Genomic DNA, 21127 nt, shown 5'->3' on the forward strand with positions numbered 1-21127 from the left:
TATAAATTACTTTTAAGAATAAAAATAACGTCACCACAGAGGTGAGAAATTATTTATTTTTGTGTAACCAACCTGGCTACACAGCCAAGGGATTTTACGACGCTTCTTGCGTTTGTCTGTGTAATGGACCATAACTAAACAGTCACCATCCTGTGAGTGAGTGTGTTTAGTTTTACGCCGCTGGGGAATCGAACCCGGTCTTCGGCGTGACGAGCGAACGCTTTAACCACAAGGCTACCCCCACCGCCCTCACCATCCTCTGAACACATCGTGGGCTACATCAGCATCCGAAAGGCTGGAATGAATATGTAGACAGATTTCACTTGTCTTAATATATACTCATGCCAATAATGGTTGTCACCCCTCCCCCACCCAACCCCCACACACCCTCACCCCGCAGCCCCTCTCCAATTAAAAAAATTAAAGGGGGTGACAACCATTATTGGCATGAGTATATTTAGATATGTTACTTTATATTAGAGTAGTCACGATATGGCTGCGATATTGCCGATGTGACGTTAAATATTAACTCACTCACTCACTTATATTAGAGTATGTCTTGTTAATATAATCCATCTGAAAATCTACCAGAGTAATCTACCAAAGGTGTCAATGATGATAGCGACACAGGTTTGAAATAAAACTTATATTTTTTTAAAATTTCAACAATTACTTATATTTAAGACACATCAATCAGCCAACGACAGGTGATCCAGTTTTGGGGCGACATTTCCCATACATGGAGTGAAAGGTGGGGGCGTCGATGTTGGGATGACAGTACATGCCGCTGGAACACGGACAGATGGACTCGGTCGCTGTCGTTGCACAGTCGGCGTTTTGGGCACCCATCTTCTTGCAATAGATGATGTCCTCGGGGAACACGTCGTGGACACAGCAGTAGCCAACTGGACATTTGGGGTTACAGTCAACCTACAACAATACAAATTCTTTGTCCATCTTAAATGGTTAAAATGTAACTTCTCCATACAGATAGTATATATAGCTGCGGAGGTCCGTTCGTGTTTTCAAAGGGCGATGGGGTAGCCTAGTGGTTAATTCGTTCGCTCGTCACGCCGAAGACACGGGTTCGATTCTTCATATGGGTACAATGTGTGAAGCCCATTTCTGGTGTCCCCCGCCTTGATATTGCTGGAATATTGCTATAAGCGGCGTAAAACTAAACTCACTCATTCGTGTTTCCAAACTCAACTCTTAGCCAACACAAACAATTCAGTTTAATAGGACATGGGGGACTGACATTTAGTTGGATTGTTTGATATTTACAGTTTCACCTTGACCAGGACAGCCCCTGTCTAGTGGGTAGAGCGTCTGCCCGTTGTTCGATCCCTGCCCGAGCCATATCACAAGATGTTAAATATGGTACTCGATGTGACCCTTGTGTCAGGACAGGCAAATTGTAGCTCAAATAGGGTTGCGCAACAAAGAGAAAATTACCAGTCTTCCCATATGCGAGCGAAGCCAGCAAAGGTTGGCAACGTGCTTCCCTCGATTCGGTTCGAAATATATTTTTAATATCAAAATAAAATATCGCCATCATCAAAGGTAGACACCCATTTCCTCACAGAGTTGTGCTCTCAGATCTCCAAACTCATATTTAATAAAGGAACAAGAATAAGCAGAAATTAAACACAAATATCATATTGTATAATTTTACCGTTAAACTGTTGGGGATTGTTTTTCTTATCTGTCGTCGTTATTGTTAGAATTTTCGTAACATTTATTCTACAGAAACACTTCTGGCGTAACGGGTAAATGAAAGCATATTTAAAGTTAACTCCCCTGTTCCTTCACTCCGTTGAACCGGAAGCTGGCAGGGGTAATGGAGGCGAAGAACGATTTGACATGCCACGAGTGGCGCTTAAAATGTTGAATTAAATATATTGTACGTGAGTAATTATTAAATATGAGGTTGGAAATCTGAGAGCACAACTCTGTGAGGAAATGGGTGTCTACCTTTGATGATGGCGATATTTTATTTTGACATTAAAAATATTTTTCGAACCGAAGGGAGGGAAGCACGTTGCTTCGCTCGCATATGGGAAGACTGGTCATTTTCTCTTTGATGCGCAACCCTATTTGCGCTACAATTTGCCTGACCACCCAATCCCGTTAGTCGTCTCTTACGACAAGCATGGGTAAACTGCGGTTCAGGGTTTGTGGTCTGTGTGGGTTATTGGTATCTCAGTTTATTACCCTCAAGATAAAGTTGTCGAATTCTGATTGGTCAATGGCTTAAGCATACGAAACCATGTAGGCGAATTTACCTGGGTGTACGAACCGTACACCCCGTCAAATCTGTCACGTGACACCTTACACAGAGTGTACAAATGACCTTGACCTCAGATGGAAAGTGGTTGCCAAACGGCTGATCGCTTCGAAATGTTAGAGTTGGCGTATACAATTATGTCAATTTATGAGCTTAAGCAGAGTAATAAAATTGTTGCCATAATTTCTCATTTGTTTGTGTCAATAAAAGTATATAAAAAATAAAATGTTTCTGTATTTCACTTGTCGTTTAACTAAACCTCAAATTCGATCATATTTATCATAAACTAAGCCATCCCGAGTTATCTCCCTTTATGACATGATAAATCATGGCGAAACATTTGCGTATCATTCTGCCCTAGATTGAATGCTTTTTTTTAAAGATAAGTTAAACAAAGAGATCTTAAGGGTAATAAATTCGTCACACAAGAGCCTTACAGTCCCGTACACCCTCTCAAAACACCGTGTAACTCATAGGGTTAGCACTACAAAACCGGCATTAGAATTGGACCTTGCTGGTACAAGAACACACACGCGTTGTACGTTGCTATACAAGTACAATAATCTTGTACGCAACATTCAATTCAATTTCACCTCACGACCTCATCTTGAACAGCCATTGTGCTTTTGAATTCTGTGACTGACCTATGAATAATGTAGAGATAACCGCTTTAATAGTGCTTTGACCAGCCTTCATGTAATTTCCATTCATGTTAACCAATCATCTCCTGTACAAACAACTCACCTGGTATGAACATCTGATCAAGACACAGAAGGTGAAAACGATCAAGAAATTCCAGTAGGCTGCCATTGTGGTCAGTCCTTATCTGTTATCAGCGTGTTACGCCACAGCCGGTTGTTATAGCAGAGGGTACTGGCTTGTACATTACGACGAATAATGGTGTAATTGTCCATATGACGCTGTGTTTTGACAAGAAAGATCATATCGAATCCATTCATTTCACACACGGATAACGCGATTAGGAGATACAAGCACTATCGCAATCAATTTGCTGTATGTTTGTTGTATAAACCAGAACTTAGACTGACTGACTGAGTTTAGTTTTACGCCGCTTTTAGCAATATTCCAGAAATATCTAGGGCGGGGACACCAGAAATGGGCTTTAACAGTGCCCACCAGAACTTAGAGATACGCTGAAGTGATTAATATGATGAACTGAAACCAGACACTAAAAGTGATTAATACTGTGAACAAAAACCCAAGCTGTTGTGGTACACGTAATAAAAATTAACCATTTGAAGAACTATTCATTATTTATTCCATCATTCAAAAACCAATCCTTCAGCCGAAAGACACACACCAACTTTTCTATGTGTAATACTGTCATTGTGAAAATGTGATAATATAAATCATAAAACACCATGAAACTTTCTTTCACTTACCAACTAAATGATCATGGTTGTCTTGAGGGGCGGTTGGGTAGCCTTGTGGTTACAGCGTTCGCTCGTGACGCCGAAAACCTCGGTTCGATTCCACACATGGATACAATGCGTGAAGCCTTTTTGAAATCCAGATAACAGTTGTTTTCTTGAGCAGTCAACGAAGCAGCACAGTCCCAAGTACAAAGGCATACACGGGAAGAGACAAATGTCAACACATAATATGACGATCTCATACAGGGCCAGCTACTCGAAAGAGTGAGTGTGTGAGATGGCTTCAAGATGCTTTGAACAGTATTTCAGTTGAAACGCGGAGTGTCTGTTTCATGAATGAGAATACACCCAAAGTAATGCAGGCCACTTTGGTCCAAACGCAGGATCATGGTGGTGATAAACTTACAAATATATCATCCGTCGAACCGGGATTCAGAACCAGAATCATGGGAGTTGTGTCCATTGAATAAGTTTAAAATTGAAACCCCGTGACTAATAGCATCAAAGAATTTGATCCGACATCAATTTCGACACTTAAACGTAAAATGTACAGATTCCCTTAAAGACTACCGAAGTATCTACCGTTTTAAATGGCTTTCAACCCGTGAAGATCCGAATTAGAGTTGGCCTTGAACAACCCATGCTTGTCGTAAGAGGCAACTAACGGGCTGGGATGGCCAGGTTCGCTGACTAGTTTGATACATGTCATCGGTTTCCAATACTCATGCGTCCACCCGGAGAGCGGAAGGTCGCGGGTTCGATCCCCGACCGCGTCATACCAAAATACGTTAAAATATGGTACTTGTTGGTCCCTGCCTGGCGCTCGGCATTAATGGGTACAACAAGGACTGGTCGCCTCGGAGTCAGTATAATGTGTCTGAGTGGGGTATTCATGCTTCACTGCGGCATAGTATCTCAGTGGGCTAGCACTATAAAACCAGCTTACGTCTGGGCTAGTACAAGCAGCCGCACATACACATACACACACATGCACGTCGTCATATGAGCGAAATATTCTCAAGCACGACGTTAAACCCAATTTCACTTCTCCTCACCTCACCTCACCTCACCTCACCAATACAATATGTTGGCTATAGTCCAGACTCAATTATTTACTGACTGCCGCCATACAGCCGGAATATGGGTGAGCGCAGCGTTAAAACAACACACAAACCAAACCAAACATATGGTGCTCATGCATGTCTACATATGATTTTATTTACAAACAGTCCAGCACTGTGAGTCGTATTGATCAAAACATGATATACTCACAGAGACTAAGCATGGGTAGTGATCAAATGCAGATTGGAAACAGTTTGTAGTTATGTCATCTAAAAGCCAATTTGTTTGTCTGTAAACTGCCATCCAATAGTTAATGACTGTCCTAATAACACAGACACTATACCTCACTTTCACATTTGGCAGTAATTCCATTGTCACGATCCAGACTGCAACGGGCACCAGACCGTTTAGCATTATACGTCTTCAACAACCGGTAGTTAGTGTGTGATAGATGGCCTTAACTCTAACGATACCATTTTGCATTCGTGTTTTGTAGCTATTCTCGATTTTCCCCTGTTTGAAACAGGCCTATTTAGACAAAAAGCAGGCAGGTCAGCTAATCGTCCCTATTAGGATTATGAAGAAAATGATGAAGCTGTGGCTCTGTTTGGAAACGTGTGGATATTTATCACAAGTTGAGCTTGGCCGTGATGGCCCTTGAAATTGGCTTGTTGATCATTATCATGATGAGTTATCCGGCTGGAGTATTTCTTGCAAGTTGTAAATAATGTTAGGAAAACGATTGTAAACAATGGCAAACACATTGTAATTATCACTGTATTTCCTTCAAGCTAAGTAGATTTTCAAATAGTCTGTTTTTTGGTGAAATATCATTTGGGCAATGTGTGGAAAGACATGTAGGGCGGTGGGGTAGCCTTTTAAGCGTAGTATTTAAAGCGTTCGCGAACGTCGAACACCATGGCTCGATTACACACATGGGTACAATCTGTGGAGCCCGTTTTTAAATGTTCTTGTCGTGATATTGCTGTAATATTGCTAAAAACATACTCACTCGACTCACTTTGATTGAAACAGGAGATTGTACTCATTTGCCAAAGATTTATACTGAATTTTAGGAGAAAAAAGAAAACCGATAACTTTTTAGTGATTTTTAATCTTGCGGCAATTTGAAACATATTAATTTCAGATGCCAAAGAATATTCCCTTTTGCTTCGAAATATGATAGATTTAGTGAGGTTTTGTGAAGCAGGGCTTATACCAAGGGGTAGGACTGAACAACCGACCTTCTGATCTTTGAACATTCACTCTAATAGTGAGTGAGTGAGTATGGTTTTACGCCTCTTTTAGCAATATTCCAGCAATATCACGGCGGGGGGACACCAGAAATGGGCTTCACACATCGTACCCATGTGGGGAATCGAACCCGGGTCTTCGGCGAGACGAGCGAACGCTTTAACCACTACGCTAACCCACCGCCCCTACACTCTAACAGACAACGTGGCCTTTGGACTATTTTGGATTAGTTTGGTTTGTTTGTTGTTTAACGCCGTACTCAGCAATATTACAGCTATATGGCTGCTGTCCGTATATAAACGAGTCTGGACCCGATAACCTAATGATTAACAGCATGGGCATCGTTCTACTCAATCGGGATACGATGACATGACTAACCAATCAGCAATCCTGGGCCCTTATTCTCGAAACGTTCGTAGCCCTAAGAATTCTTACCTTTTATCGTAGCCAATGTGTGAAGAATGTGTTAGCTAGCCTGGCTAACTATTCTCGAAACGTTCGTAGCCCTACGAACATCTTAAGCCCATTCTTAACATATTGACTACGATCAAAGTTAAGAATTCTTAGAGCTATGAACGTTTCGAGAATAGCTAGCCTGACCAACACATCCCGTCAGTTGCCTCTTCACACAAGCATGGGTTGCTGAAGACCAGCTCTGATCCGGATCTTCACGGGTCAGTTGTATTCAGTTAGAAGAAAGGCAAATAATTTTATGATTTTTTAATCATCTCATATCATGTATACCCAAGTACTGACGCTGTCAATTCATCCAGTAATACTGGGATGTGCTGTAGCGTTGAGGCGGCATTTCCCATACAGCGAGTGGAAGGTGGCACTCTCGATGTTGGGATGACAGTACATGCCAGAGGTGCACGGACAGGCGGACTCGGTCACCCTCATCGTACATGATTCGTTTTGAAGACCCATCTTCTTGCAGTACACGTAGGAGGGAGGAACTCGTCACGGACGCAGCAGAAACCATCAGGACACACGTCCATGCGTTTACTTACAGATGGGTCGCAGTCCATGTCAATGGTCATCTGCAAAAGTAAACAGCCCATTGAGTCAATGTTTGAAAATCTCAATGTTTCCATATCATCGAGAAATACATTTCATACGCCATGTTAGTCATTCGTGTTTCAAAACATTACCCAAAAAGTGCATGACTGGCAAACTTTTATCCAAAATGCCTGAACATATAATTCCCTCAAATTTCAGAACGAACCGGCATCTTGGTTACCAGACCAGAGCAAATGTTTTCAGTTCAGAATTTCAAACACTAACGAATACAAATTACCAAATGATAGAGGCGACGTTGGGGTAACGTAGGGTTGAAGTGTTCGCTCACCACACCGAAGATCCGTGTTCGATTCCCCATATGGGTACTATGTGAAGCCCATTTCTGGTGTCACCCGACGTGATATAGCTGAAATATTGCTAAAAGCGGTTTAAAACCTTAATCGCTCAGTCACTCACCGACAAATATGTAGAGAAAAGAAAAGTACTGTTCATGTTATTTCCCCACAAATTAAAATTTTGAAATAGGTAACTTCAACATTTTGAATTTATATTCAGCAATTCCAAGACGTTTTGAAAACTCCAATCCATAAGATGGTATTTTGGTCTCATCCTGATGAACTTCAGCACGTAATTTTGAGCATGTGTCCAATAGCAAATGAAGACAGAAACTTGGATATAGTGTTAAACGTTTAAAGTTAATTTACCTCGAACATTAACCGAAAACTCGAATGCTTAGGGTATGTGGGAATACAATGATGCGGTGCCATCTGGACGTGCAACTTTAAAAACTGACCGGCCGTCAGTAAATTAGACGGTATTTCAAATACTGTTGCCACATTCTAATATCTCACACTGAGCTGTATTGTAAACCAGCAGCATGTGCTTAATGGGATATTTCATCTGAGATTCGGTGATTCATACATATCCAATACTATTTCACACACAATGAGTATGTAGCGTTGACTTTACATTGAAATGTATCCCAACAGTGCCTTTGGTTCTGTCTCACACAGCCATATAAATAGGTTGCTTTCGTTACGTAATCTTACAGAGATAACCGATTTATGTTTATGCATAGCAGTTTTGTTTTAAAAGATCAAGTCCTATGTAATTTATGCTATTTTCAGGAAAAATCATTATGAACATCTCACCTGGCGTTTGCTCGTCACGCCGAAGACCCGGGTTCGATTCCCACATGGATACAATGTGTGAAGCCCATTTGTGGTGTACCCCGCCGTGATATTGCTGGAATATTACTAAAAGCGAACCAAAACCGTATTCATTCACTCACCTGGCCAATCAGCTGGTATGAATTTCTGAAAAGGAAACAAAGGAAGAAAACGGACAGTAAATTCCGTCCTGGCGCCATTGTTTAGCTGTGAGTGCAATCGTTATCTACCAACTGCTATCAGAGTGTTACAGGCAGGTCGTGTTGCTCTGTGCACAAGTTAAGGTTAAACCACCACTGTATGTTAAAGTATGCGTGTGGTTTAAATATGTGTGTGATTTAAACATATATCCATTTCATAAACGAAATCTGGATTGGTGAACAAGCAAAACATTCCTGACATAAATATCAGAAAACGGATGACCGTTGATAACTGTATTTATCATTCCACTAAAGCATTTATCCGTGATATAAGGTTACACATTCGTGTATGTCATGCCAATGAGGTCATACATATACAAATTAGATAACCGGAAGTGGAGCATTTTTCGCCTCGTAGCGTCCAAATTGCCACAAATCGTACAGTCAGTGGTCTCAAATTATAAACGTTTCTGGCGGTGTCAACACTATGTATGTTGGCAACATTACTGGTGGAAATCACAACTATTTATCTCGATAAACCTCCAAGTACAGTTCTAGTCAATAACAGTTGACATCAACAAAAGCATACACTGACTTCGCCTCCCGCGAGACAATCTTCACTTGAGAGCGGGGTTTGATAGGAAAATTAACAGTTATGCCAGAAATCTGACCAAAAGACACAAAAGATTTGTTGTTACCGTTATTTAAGTTTCAATTATTCACCAAAATCCCACACCCCCACCACCCCACACCCCAGTCTGTAAAAAAATAAATAATCCGAAATCAGCCCAGTGTGTGTGTGGTATTTCTCACAAACAACCCTCTTGGATTATAGTGTGTGATTCACCAGATTTACCTTTGGATATCTTCATCAGCCTTACAAACATCAGAATGGGGATTTGAAGCAACTTACCTTCATAATTTCTGGCTAGGGGTGTGTGTGTTGGTGGGTTGGTATAATGATGATTTTTATGGACAAACATGTACAATGTGAATGACACGCACGCACGCACACACGCACACACGCACACACACCCCACCCAGCCCGCATGTCTTAACAAAATCAATGACTCCCCCTTCCCTTAATTTTTTAGCATAAAAATATTTTTATGTACAAAATTGATGACCCCCCTAGAACATGTGTACAAAATTGATGACTCTGCCCCCACCTCCACACACACACACACACACACACACACACACACACACACACACACACACACACACACACACACACATCTCCCAAGAACAAAATGGGTGACACACACCACCCCTCTTAAAATCATCATCACCCCCACCCCCACCCACCCCTAGCCATAAATTATTAACAGTCCCTTATGTCACCAATATACCATCCCCTGTGATGACACAATCGTCATCACTGAAATGAGAACATGACAATACTTACAAATTAACACGAAATGGTTGAAGGTCATAACATATAATAACACCAAAAATACTTTTATTTTTTTTATTTAAAGTTAATACTTAAGATTTTACATACATTAGTATCAATACAGTTTTTTCAAAATAATAACTTACTCACAGAGAAGGTTCTCATCGAAGTCACTGTACATCTAATAAGAACATGAAATATTCAAAAGCGTGTTTTGCAAACACAGATAAGCACAAATGAAAATAAACAGAAATATATATTGTTTATCAGAAATTGTGTTTTACAACATTACATTACAGCAAGACAGTTATATTATCTTGAATACTTGCAAAAAGTGTTTTTAAATCATATATTGAAGATTAGAAAACAACAAATCTGATTTATGGCAAACGTACTCTGTATCCCTCTGGGAAATGTCCGATTATGGGGGTGAGGCAGGGAGTCCATTCTCATTGGGGGAGAATTCCCCAAACATATCTTGCCTGAAATTATCCTAAAGAAAAGAAAATGATTTTAGTACCATAACATCAGAGCACAATTACACTAAAAAATGGATTGACTTTTTTATTTATCCTTAGTATTATGTTAAGGTATATTAATAAATGATAGTCAGAAAAAAGTATTACATTTTTTGTAATGAAGTGAAATCACTTTCACAACTTCATAAATATATCAATATTTAACATACATAGAAAAGAGATTTGAAATACTTTACAATTCCATGTAAGCTTCAGCCATTTTGTCTTTCAAAACGGGAGTAACTCTTACCTGAAAGGCATATGGATTCAAAATATTTACTTTATTTCTTATTTCATTTACAATTAATAGTTGTTCACCATAAATTTGAAGTTGGAACACATCATGATAAAATACATTTGAGACATACCTGTTGTGTTTTTTTGTGTACATAACAAACAACCTACCTGTGCATTCCCCTGTACTCGTTAAGCAATCCTTTATGCCCGTGTGTAAACAATCCCAAATGTTTTCGCACAAATCCACCACATATGTGTTATATAAACTATGAAATTAGTCGCAGTAGCTGAAATACATCAACACTGCTCAGACCCAATCACAACCTGTCAGTTTATACTCCACTCTCAAACAAAGAGTTTTGGGCGCTCTTGCAAGACACGTGTCATTCATAACTACTCGCCTCTTTCCGTGACCTACAAGAAGACTCGTACCCCTATCGTACGCCATTTTTGCCAAGAATCGTGGCAAACCAATCAAATCGTGCGTAGTAAACCGCATTTCGAAGCAGGAAAATGGCGGCACCGTTGAACTTTGAAACTTCGCTAAACTATGCAAAGCACAATTTAAACTTAAACTTTGAGCTAAAGGATCAGAAACTTTAAACACTGAAATATATTTACAAAGGGAATTACTGTACTGCTGTTTTGCCCATGGGATGTAGGATCTTGTATGAGCAATGTTATCTTTCCTTTGTAATAGTACTAGACTATTTTCATCTACATGCCCGTTTGCGCTTAGACAGGGCCCAGTCGTAAACATGGCCACGAGAGGGGTACGAGACGCCATCCGGCTATCTTATTTTCCCTCTTGTTCATGTTGTCTGTGACATCGCTTAATGAATCGATCATCATCATCATCATCATCATCATCATCATTTTCCATTTCATGTAAATGTGTTTGTAGTTATGGTTATTGCTAAACACTTGTCCACAATAGTCACAGTCACAGTCCACCAGAGTACGTGGTGTCTTTACAACAGAGAAGTTGTCTTGCTCCCACTTCCCTTTAAGCCCCACTTGGGGTATCCCAGGTGGACCCACTGAAGACTTTTCGGGACACCAGTTCCTTCAGTGTTTTTGCAGATCGTGCACGTCTTGGAACGTGAGTCCACAGTCATCACAAGATGACATTGTTATTAGGTTTTCTTCACACGTCTGCTCACGCTGAAAGTCTAACTCGGATTGAATTGTTCTAGCTTGGAGGTCTCCTTTTAAACTGAATGCATTGGGACAAAGTCACAAATGGGTAGGTGTTTGGGGTTTTAGATCAACCAACAAGTATCCGTAAGGTTTCCGGGTGGCCCTTTGAAACGGCTCCATGAAATAGTTATTATTTTCGCTCGCTGTCGACATTAAGTCGTCAAGAACGACGTTCACAAAATTGAGGCTCAGAAACTCATCTTTTTTTAGATCAGAAGGAATGCCTTGATGAAATTCAGCGTGGGGATAAACAGGTTTGAATGGCGTTATACAGTGGCTGCCATCGTTTGTAGATCCATATATAATACGTTCAGGATAAGGTTTAATGTTCATCCTTTCTAGAAGCTGCTTCACTACATTGTAAGTACGTCCGAGTCTAAATGGCAGTGAACCTGTCTACTATTTCCTTTTATCTAAACAGTCGTCTTCCATTTCTTCGTGTGACTCTGGGAGGATGAAATCATTTTATCAGACTTAGATCCCCCTTTCTTCTGCATCTGAATAAGCGCCTTGGCCTGTTTGACCACTTGTTGAGTTGGAGTAACGAATTTCATCTTAGGCTGTTCTGTGGATTCTTTCGTTTGTCTTTCTTTCACTCTGGGTCATGCAGTTCCAAAATATCGATCCACAGACATCATGGCAGATATTTCTCCTCCATGCATTATAGAATGATAAGGATCTCCTTTCCCTTCAGCCCTGAGCATGTAAAATCGTGTCGGCATCGGGCACGTAAAGCTTGTATTGCGGATTATTCATGGTGAAAACAGAAACGGGAGCAGCTTAAGGTGAAGGGTCACTGTCACACGGCTAAATGAAGCTAGATTGCCCTCGTGGCCTTTTATATAGATATCCATGGTCTTAACTGACCTTCAGCTTTCATGGCTTGGTATAGCTTCTTGGGTCCAACATCACTAACAATATGTTTTGGATACATGCTCTTCCCCAAGACGGGTGTATTTGTACCAAAATGTACTAAGTTAATGCTCTATCTAACAACCAGGGCCTAGATTTTCAAAGCTCTCTTAGCGCTAAGATAGTCGTATGTGTCATACATTAACATTAACTTACGACTATCTTAGCGATATGAGAGCTTCGAAAATCTAGGCCCAAGCATTTTGAATGGCCTCATCTCTAAGTGCATTGACAAACTGTGGTTTCAAAACAAATGCTACGATAGGAATGTAACTGGCGAAAAGAGTCTTCCAAATACCATCTGTAGTCCGCTAGATAGTTATTTCTATCATTTTGCCTCAGGACACGACGTCTTTCATATCGAGTCACTGGTAACCTTCCCTTTAATAACCTATTGATAATACCATTGACGGCAAGAGTCTGTTCTCTGTTCATTTCTAAGATGTCTTGTCAAATCTCCTCAACGTCTTGAAACATTAACATGAACCTGAGAAAGTCGTAATGATTCAACAGGTACCTAGCCATAATTCTAGAAAACAAGCTCTTGTTCCTGTCGTGGTTGTGATCTCAATGAGATTAGTATTTGAGTAAACCTCTATTTAAACATCGACAAAAGACTATACATAGACAACCAATGCAGATATACTCTAATATTAATTTATTACCAATAACAGTTTCACAAATATACAGTAATTTACAATGGACATAACACTCATGGTTACAAATATAAATTCACATGACAACACCAGCTTGCCACCTCTTCCTGAGATACTCCCACCAGGGCCAAATGTGGACAGTCTGGAGACCACTTTTCATGTTCGACCCAGGGATCATCATCTACTTCCCAGTCCTTGAGAACGAGACCACATTGAAAACACTTGCAAGCGTCCCCTCTGATTAAGTACACAAATCCTGCCTGGGCCATTTGACTAGGACTCTGTTTCATCTGCACAGACCAAGACTGAAATGAATCAGGGATCATCATCTACTTCCCAGTTTTTGAGCACGAGACCACATTGAAAACACTTGCAAGCGTCCCCTCTGATTAAGTACACAAATCCTGCCTGGGTCATTTGACTAGGACTCTGTTTCATCTGCACAGGCCGAGACTGAAAGGAATTCAACCGTTCTTGGAACCTTGTTTGAGGTTTCATTAGAGGAGGGTATTGTCCATACACAGGTCTTGGTGTTCGCACACATCAGCTCCCAAGTCCCGATGACAACGAGGATCCTGTAACTCTTGTCTTGTCAGTAGGAGTCTCAAGACACAGCAACTTCATGGCTTCTGTCTCTCCACATTCCACCAAAGCTTCACAGAGGAGGGTGTAAGCTTGGGGTCCACGTCTAGGTAAGATGGACAACAGTTTTCTGACACGGTCAAAGGAAGTTTGTGGTTTTTCGATAATTACAGCCTTCATGAAGATAGTAAGGACTTTAAACTGTACCAGTTTGTCGACCACGTCTTCTACACGCTGTATAGCTACCACGAGGTCGTAACTTGAACTGCTTCCATATTCTATCTTCAAGATAAACAACCAACAGAGGGAGACCGATAGATATGTATTGCTTGATGTGATCTGTGTAATCAGGGATGAAGTGATGAAATATCCGAAATCAAGAGGTTTATATATTTTCATTCAAAAACCGGAATAAACCAGTTGACCTATCAATATTCCATGATGTCATTCTCTTCCCGTTGCTATGCACCTGATCTAAAAATAGCACTGGGAAATTTGCGGACTATTGCATTAAAATAAACCTCAGTTACGTCAAAAACAATGTTCGCGGTTGTGAGGTGGATGTTCTTGGCAAATCGTCAGTACTGATTCACCTTTAATAGCGTAAGCAGTACTGTGTTTCGATTGATCATGATCTTGCTCCTTCACATTCAAATGCATATTTGCTTTCATTCCGGTCATCTTCAGACCCTTGGTACGGACTTCTTCTTCATCACATATTTCGGGACAAATTCGATTGTTCAACAGTAAATCCTGAAAACATTGACAACAAATAAATAACACCTATCACATAAATATGCCATTTATTCACAGAAGACCGTTTGTATTTCAATTTCAATTTGCAGATATCTCTAGCTAGACAAGTGAACATAAAACAAAACATACAAACGAAAAGACAAAATTAAGACCTATTTTTTAAAACCATTCGATTTCTTAAACTGTATACCTTGCACCTGTCAGGTGTATGGTAAAGGTCTTCTAAATTCGAACTAGCGTAGTCCCCCTCTAAGATGTCGATTAAATCCTTTCTGTTTTCTTTAATACTAGTCGCCTCAAATTTCTTTCTTCGAGGTAAACAACCAACAGAACCAGTAGAGTCAAGAGCATTTCATGAGGTCATAGACTAAATATAGACTGCTACTATTCTAAAAATAAATTTGACCCTGTAAGGGGCCCCTGTACTCAAAATAATCAGAGTGAGTGGGTGAGTATGAACGCCGCTTTTAGCAATATTCCAGCAATATCATGGCGGGGGACACCAGAAATAGGCTTCACACATTGTACCCATGTGGGGAATTGAACCCGGGTCTTCGACGTGACGAACGAACGCTTTAACCACAAGGCTACCCCAACGCCCCTCAAATTTATTAGATGCTGTGTGACAACGATTATGGTACCAACAAACAAAGGACAATAGAGAGGTTTGAAACTTCGGCCATCACATCCAGTGCCACGAAGACTTGTGTCTGAGACCACTGGATCACCCTTTCCCTTTAAACAGATAGGTTGTATTTATTGCTAATATACAGAAATATTTTAACTGTACCAGGCGGTTGTATAAGGTCTGGACCAGACAAACCAGTGATTCATATCATTAGCATCACATCAGTCGACGTCTCATCTCGAAGTCACACCTCCCGATCAATACAGGTGTAATTGCCTTGTCCGATCGGGGCGGCGATGTAGCCTTGTGGTTTGTCACGCCCAGAACCCGGGTTCGAATCCCCATTTGGCTTATTTTTGTTGTAACGGTTACTGATTGGGGACCATTTGGACCAGGTAATGTAACAGCACTTACATTGATGTTTACACATAAACTTAAAGCCTGAACATGAACATGAACATGTACACTACACGCCAAAAGAAACGTTACCCTCCTACCTTTATGAATTACTTGAAAACTATAAAAAATATGTTAGAAGGTATTAGTTTACAAGAAAGCTTAACAACACAGCTTTATGCAAATCACGAAAACAATTCTCAAATGCATTCATATTTAGGTGAAATGCATCTTTTTCAGAAGGGTTAAATTGTCCTATTTTCATCCATGCCGAAAAAACCCAATAACAGTGATTAGCTGAAGATTGGTACCTCCGTCATAAAGGAAAGAGGGTACGTTTCTTGTGGCGTTTATAGTACATATTTTAAAGTATTTCATTAATTTAACTGATTTAACTGGAACAGTTAACAGCACAACACATACGTTTCAGAAAATTTTATTTGATAAAATAGTTTACTTGTACTAGATTTCAAATACTTCAAATGCACATCATTATAGTGGTTATGGAATACTGACGTATTCTGTTCAGTTAATTCTCCAGCCATGTTCTCACCCAGTTATACTGGGATGTACAGTTGTGTTGGGGTGACATCTCCCATACAGTGAGTGGAAGGTGGCACTCTCAATGTTAGGACGACAGCGCAGGCCAGAGACGCACGGACAGGCGGACTCGGTCAGCTTCGTGGTACAGTCCTCGTTGTGGACCCCCATCTTCTTGCAGTAGACGTAGGTTGGGAGGAACTCGTCACGGACGCAGCAGTAGCCAGCAGGGCAGTCGTCCATGCGTTTACTTATTGATGGGTCACAGTTCATGTCGATGGTTGGCTGTAAGAAGACAAAAGCTTGTTAGGGCTGTTGTTTGATTGCTTCGTGTTATCTGAAGCCTTGGATCCATGGTCCACAGGCACGCCCTAGTGGACGACAATCACCACAGAATTATGCTTCAGAGCACATTACACATCCACACACCTGAATCGATTAAACAACACACAAACCTCGAGAGCTTTACTCATGGTATTAATTACAACGGGTCTTCTCGGCGATATATAATCCAACTAAAACAGTCACTAATAATCTGAAAACCCACAGGAGCTCAAAACTTATCCGACCAAACCATTTTCTACCCCCTCCATCTATGGCAAAATTCAAATGTAAAAAGTCTTTAAATTCTAAATCTGCAAAAATAACGCCTACTCTCTCTGTGTCTGCTCCTTCTTTCGGTCAAATCCCTATCTCAATATTTTACGAACCTTCACTGAATGGCCCGGCTAGGATCTTGTCGGAAAGCGAACGTTAAATCTCCAAATCATTATCTTTTTATAACATCAAGTTAACACAGATAGCTCAGTCGTTTTGGTCCCCGATGTTCACCTGAAGAAATCCAAGGAACCAATGCTTTGAGTGCCTGATACTAAACGGATTTTAATAATATGCAGCCTGTTTCATATTTTGTCATGCATCGATGGAGAATGTTATTGCTCATAATTCTTGGTCTTAATTAATCATACGGAATCCGTCGTATAGGTGGAATATTATTGCTTCGGCGTTATGTGAGTGAGTGAGTGAGTTAAGGTTTACGCCGCACTCAGCAATATTCCAGCTATATGGCGGCGGTCTGTAAATAATCGAGTCTGGACCAGACAATCCAGTGATCAACAGCATGAGCATCGATCTACGCAATTGGGAACCGATGATATGTGTCAACCATGTCAGCGAGCCTGACCACCCGATCCCGTTAGTCGCCTCTTACGACAAGCATGGGTTACTGAAGATCAATTCTAACCCGGATCTTCACGGGTTTCGGTGTTTATGTACTCCTGACTAAAATACTTACATATACCTATATATATATAAAACGCGGACAGGACAAAATAACCAGTTTCGACCGTACACCTAAACAGATTCCTTTGAGGATAAGAGTACACTGAGTAGGTCACCAAAAATCAGTGATGACACCGGGTGTTGGCATGGCATGCATAACAGATAACCGAAGCTGCTTGTGAGGCTCTAGAAGGTTTAATAGTCATATGACCTATCCCACCGGGTACCCATTTTCTGCTGGGGCTAAGCGTGATGAACATTTTTTTCCCAGATAACCCAAGCTGCCTGTGAGGCTCTAGAAGGTTTAATAGTCATATGACCTATTCCACCGGGTACCCATTTTCTGCTGGGGCTAAGCGTGATGAACATTAGTTTCCCAGATAACCCAAGCTGCCTGTGAGGCTCTAGAAGGTTAATAGTCATATGACCTATCCCACTGGGTACCCATTTTCTGCAGGGGCTAAGCGTGATGAACATTAGTTTCCCAGATAACCCAAGCTGCTTGTGAGGCTCTAGAAGGTTTAATAGTCATATGACCTATTCCACCGGGTACCCATTTTCTGCTGGGGCTAAGCGTGATGAACATTAGTTTCCCAGATAACCCAAGCTGCCTGTGAGGCTCTAGAAGGTTAATAGTCATATGACCTATCCCACTGGGTACCCATTTTCTGCAGGGGCTAAGCGTGATGAACATTAGTTTCCCAGATAACCCAATCTGCTTGTGAGGCTCTAGAAGGTTTAATAGTCATATGACCTATCCCACCGGGTACCCATTTTCTGCTGGGGCTAAGCGTGATGAACATTAGTTTCCCAGATAACCCAAGCTACTTGTAAGGCTCTAGAAGGTTTAATAGTCATATGACCTATCCCACCGGGTACCCATTTTCTGCTGGGGCTAAGCGTGATGAACATTAGTTTCCCAGATAACCCAAGCTGCCTGTGAGGCTCTAGAAGGTTTAATAGTCATATGACCTATTCCACCGGGTACCCATTTTCTGCTGGGGCTAAGCGTGATGAACATTAGTTTCCCAGATAACCCAAGCTGCCTGTGAGGCTCTAGAAGGTTAATAGTCATATGACCTATCCCACTGGGTACCCATTTTCTGCAGGGGCTAAGCGTGATGAACATTAGTTTCCCAGATAACCCAATCTGCTTGTGAGGCTCTAGAAGGTTTAATAGTCATATGACCTATCCCACCGGGTACCCATTTTCTGCTGGGGCTAAGCGTGATGAACATTAGTTTCCCAGATAACCCAAGCTGCCTGTGAGGCTCTAGAAGGTTAATAGTCATATGACCTATCCCACCGGGTACCCATTTTCTGCTGGGGCTAAGCGTGATGAACATTCTTTTCCCAGATAACCCAAGCTGCCTGTGAGGCTCTAGAAGGTTTAATAGTTATGTGACCTATCCCACCGGTTACCCATTTTCTGCTGGGGCTAAGCGTGATGAACATTAGTTTCCCAGATAACCCAAGCTGCTTGTGAGGCTCTAGAAGGTTTAATAGTCACATTACCTATCCCACCGGGTACCCATTTTCTGCTGGGGCTAAGCGTGATGAACATTAGTTTCCCAGATAACCCAAGCTGCTTGTGAGGCTCTAGAAGATTTAATAGTCATATGACCTATCCCACCGGGTACCCATTTTCTGCTGGGGCTAAGCGTGATGAACATTAGTTTCCCAAATAACCCAAGCTGCCTGTGAGGCTCTAGAAGGTTAATAGTCATATGACCTATCCCACCGGGTACCCATTTTCTGCTGGGGCTAAGCGTGATGAACATTAGTTTCCCAGATAACCCAAGCTGCCTGTGAGGCTCTAGAAGGTTTAATAGTCATATGACCTATCCCACCGGGTACCCATTTTCTGCTGGGGCTAAGCGTGATGAACATTAGTTTCCCAGATAACCCAATCTGCTTGTGAGGCTCTAGAAGGTTAATAGTCATATGACCTATCCAGCCGGATACCCATATTCTGCTGGGGCTAAGCGTGATGAACATTATTACCCCAGATAACCCAAGCTGCCTGTGAGGCTCTAGAAGGTAAATAGCCACATGGCCTATTCCACCGGATACCCATTTTCTGCTGGGGCTAAGCGTGATGAACATTAGTTTCCCAGGTAACCCAAGCTGCTTGTGAGGCTCTAGAAGGTTAATAGCCACATGACCTATCCCACCGGTTAGCCATTTTCTGCAGGGGCTAAGCGTGATGAACATTATTACCCCAGATAACCCAAGCTGCCTGTGAGGCTCTAGAAGGTTAATAGCCACATGACCTATCCCACCGGTTAGCCATTTTCTGCTGGGGCTAAGCGTGATGAACATTATTACCCCAGATAACCCAAGCTGCCTGTGAGGCTCTAGAAGGTCAATAGTCATATGACCTATCCCACCGGGTTCCCATTTTCTGCTGGGTGAACAGAGGCAATGTTGAACAAACTCATTTGCCTAAAGTGAGACCACGGGTGTGCTTCGTTTTTGGGCAGGACAGCTAAGCCATCTAAGGACTCTCCGTGACCAACGGAGCTTGACTTCACCTGATTTGTGACCTGCACAATATGCACAAGACCACACACCACCACATTGACCATACAACGTTAGACCATACAACGTACTGAGACAGATTCCATTGAAGGTAAATGGCAAAATGGCGGCACAAGGACATGATCACTGAAAATCAGAGATGATATCAGGTGTCCTGAATAGGGTGAGCACGGCCTGCAGTACCGACACCACAGACAAGGTCGGGGAAGATATGTCAACGTTAGGCGATAAACGTACCAGTAACGGAAATGACCTTGTTGATCCAGTTCAATCTGAACCTGAGGTCTCACCAGATCATTGACTTTGGCCTGTATAATAACCGTTCCCGTTTCGCCATGCCATCGGTTGGCTAAACGCTCGTCAGATACGACATAGGTAACTCCGTTTACTCTCTATCCCAGCTATATGGTGGCGGTCTCGAGTCTGGACCAGACAATCCAGTGATCAAACAGTATGAGTATCCATCTACGTAATTGGGATACGATGACATGAGTCAACCGAGTCAGCGAACCTGACCACCCAATCCCGTTAGTCGCCTCTTACAACTGCGTGTTCTACGTAACTGGGTCAAGATAACCTGGTTTGTATAACATCTAAACAAGTTGATGATATATCAGTTTTCATATTCTTCATTAACGCATGACCATTTCTTTAAAACTCACCTGGTCAAGCATCTGATGTGATATTTGGAAAATGATGCAGAAGAAGGCGACAATCATCCATTTCTTTTGGGCCGCCATTGTCTAGCTGTCTGTGCGTTCCAATCTTATCTGTGAATCGCTATCTGTATGTTACAGACAGGTCATGCTGTTGTTCCAACAATCCAGGTTTAAACCCAGCTGTGTATTAAAGTGGGTGTGTTCTTGAACATAATGACGAATAGCCCTGATTATACATGTTTCAAAATGGCGCCTCACTGCTGTATCTGGTTTGGAGATTCTAACAAGATCTGTGTACTGACCGAGATAAATGGTCTTGTCCTTATACGTGCCATAAGATCGCATGGTAATTATTACATGTTTTAGAAACCCATGTCTTTACCTGTACATACATCATCCCAAGATTAATTAATATAAGATTTGCTGCACTGTCAGACAAAGTAATACCCGAATTTGGCATGTACTGTCCATACAAGGGTCTATTGTCCTTTTGACATCA

The 21127-nt window shown here is 41.5% G+C and overlaps 2 protein-coding genes and 1 long non-coding RNA gene across 3 annotated transcripts; all 3 read right to left on the reverse strand.

Moving 5' to 3' along the window:
* Positions 1–631: 631 nt before the first annotated feature.
* On the reverse strand, positions 632–3187 carry LOC124269243. The gene is made up of 2 exons (XM_046704260.1): positions 3032–3187; positions 632–930 (listed from the first exon to the last, which is right to left on the reverse strand). Exons 1-2 carry the CDS (start codon positions 3095–3097, stop codon positions 694–696), a joined length of 303 nt encoding a protein of 100 aa, XP_046560216.1. The 5' UTR covers positions 3098–3187; the 3' UTR covers positions 632–693.
* Positions 3188–6702: 3515 nt separating this feature from the next.
* LOC124269244 lies at positions 6703–8507 on the reverse strand. The gene is made up of 2 exons (XR_006896470.1): positions 8309–8507; positions 6703–7037 (listed from the first exon to the last, which is right to left on the reverse strand). It is a non-coding gene; the product is annotated as an uncharacterized LOC124269244 (long non-coding RNA).
* A 7520-nt stretch (positions 8508–16027) lies between these two features.
* LOC124269245 lies at positions 16028–20785 on the reverse strand. The gene is made up of 2 exons (XM_046704261.1): positions 20632–20785; positions 16028–16432 (listed from the first exon to the last, which is right to left on the reverse strand). Exons 1-2 carry the CDS (start codon positions 20707–20709, stop codon positions 16157–16159), a joined length of 354 nt encoding a protein of 117 aa, XP_046560217.1. The 5' UTR covers positions 20710–20785; the 3' UTR covers positions 16028–16156.
* Between the last annotated feature and the right edge of the window lie 342 nt (positions 20786–21127).

Source organism: Haliotis rubra, unplaced genomic scaffold (assembly GCF_003918875.1).
Source record: "Haliotis rubra isolate DU_JTF1 unplaced genomic scaffold, ASM391887v1 Scf143, whole genome shotgun sequence".
In the NCBI taxonomy this organism is placed as follows: Eukaryota; Metazoa; Mollusca; class Gastropoda; order Lepetellida; family Haliotidae; genus Haliotis; species Haliotis rubra.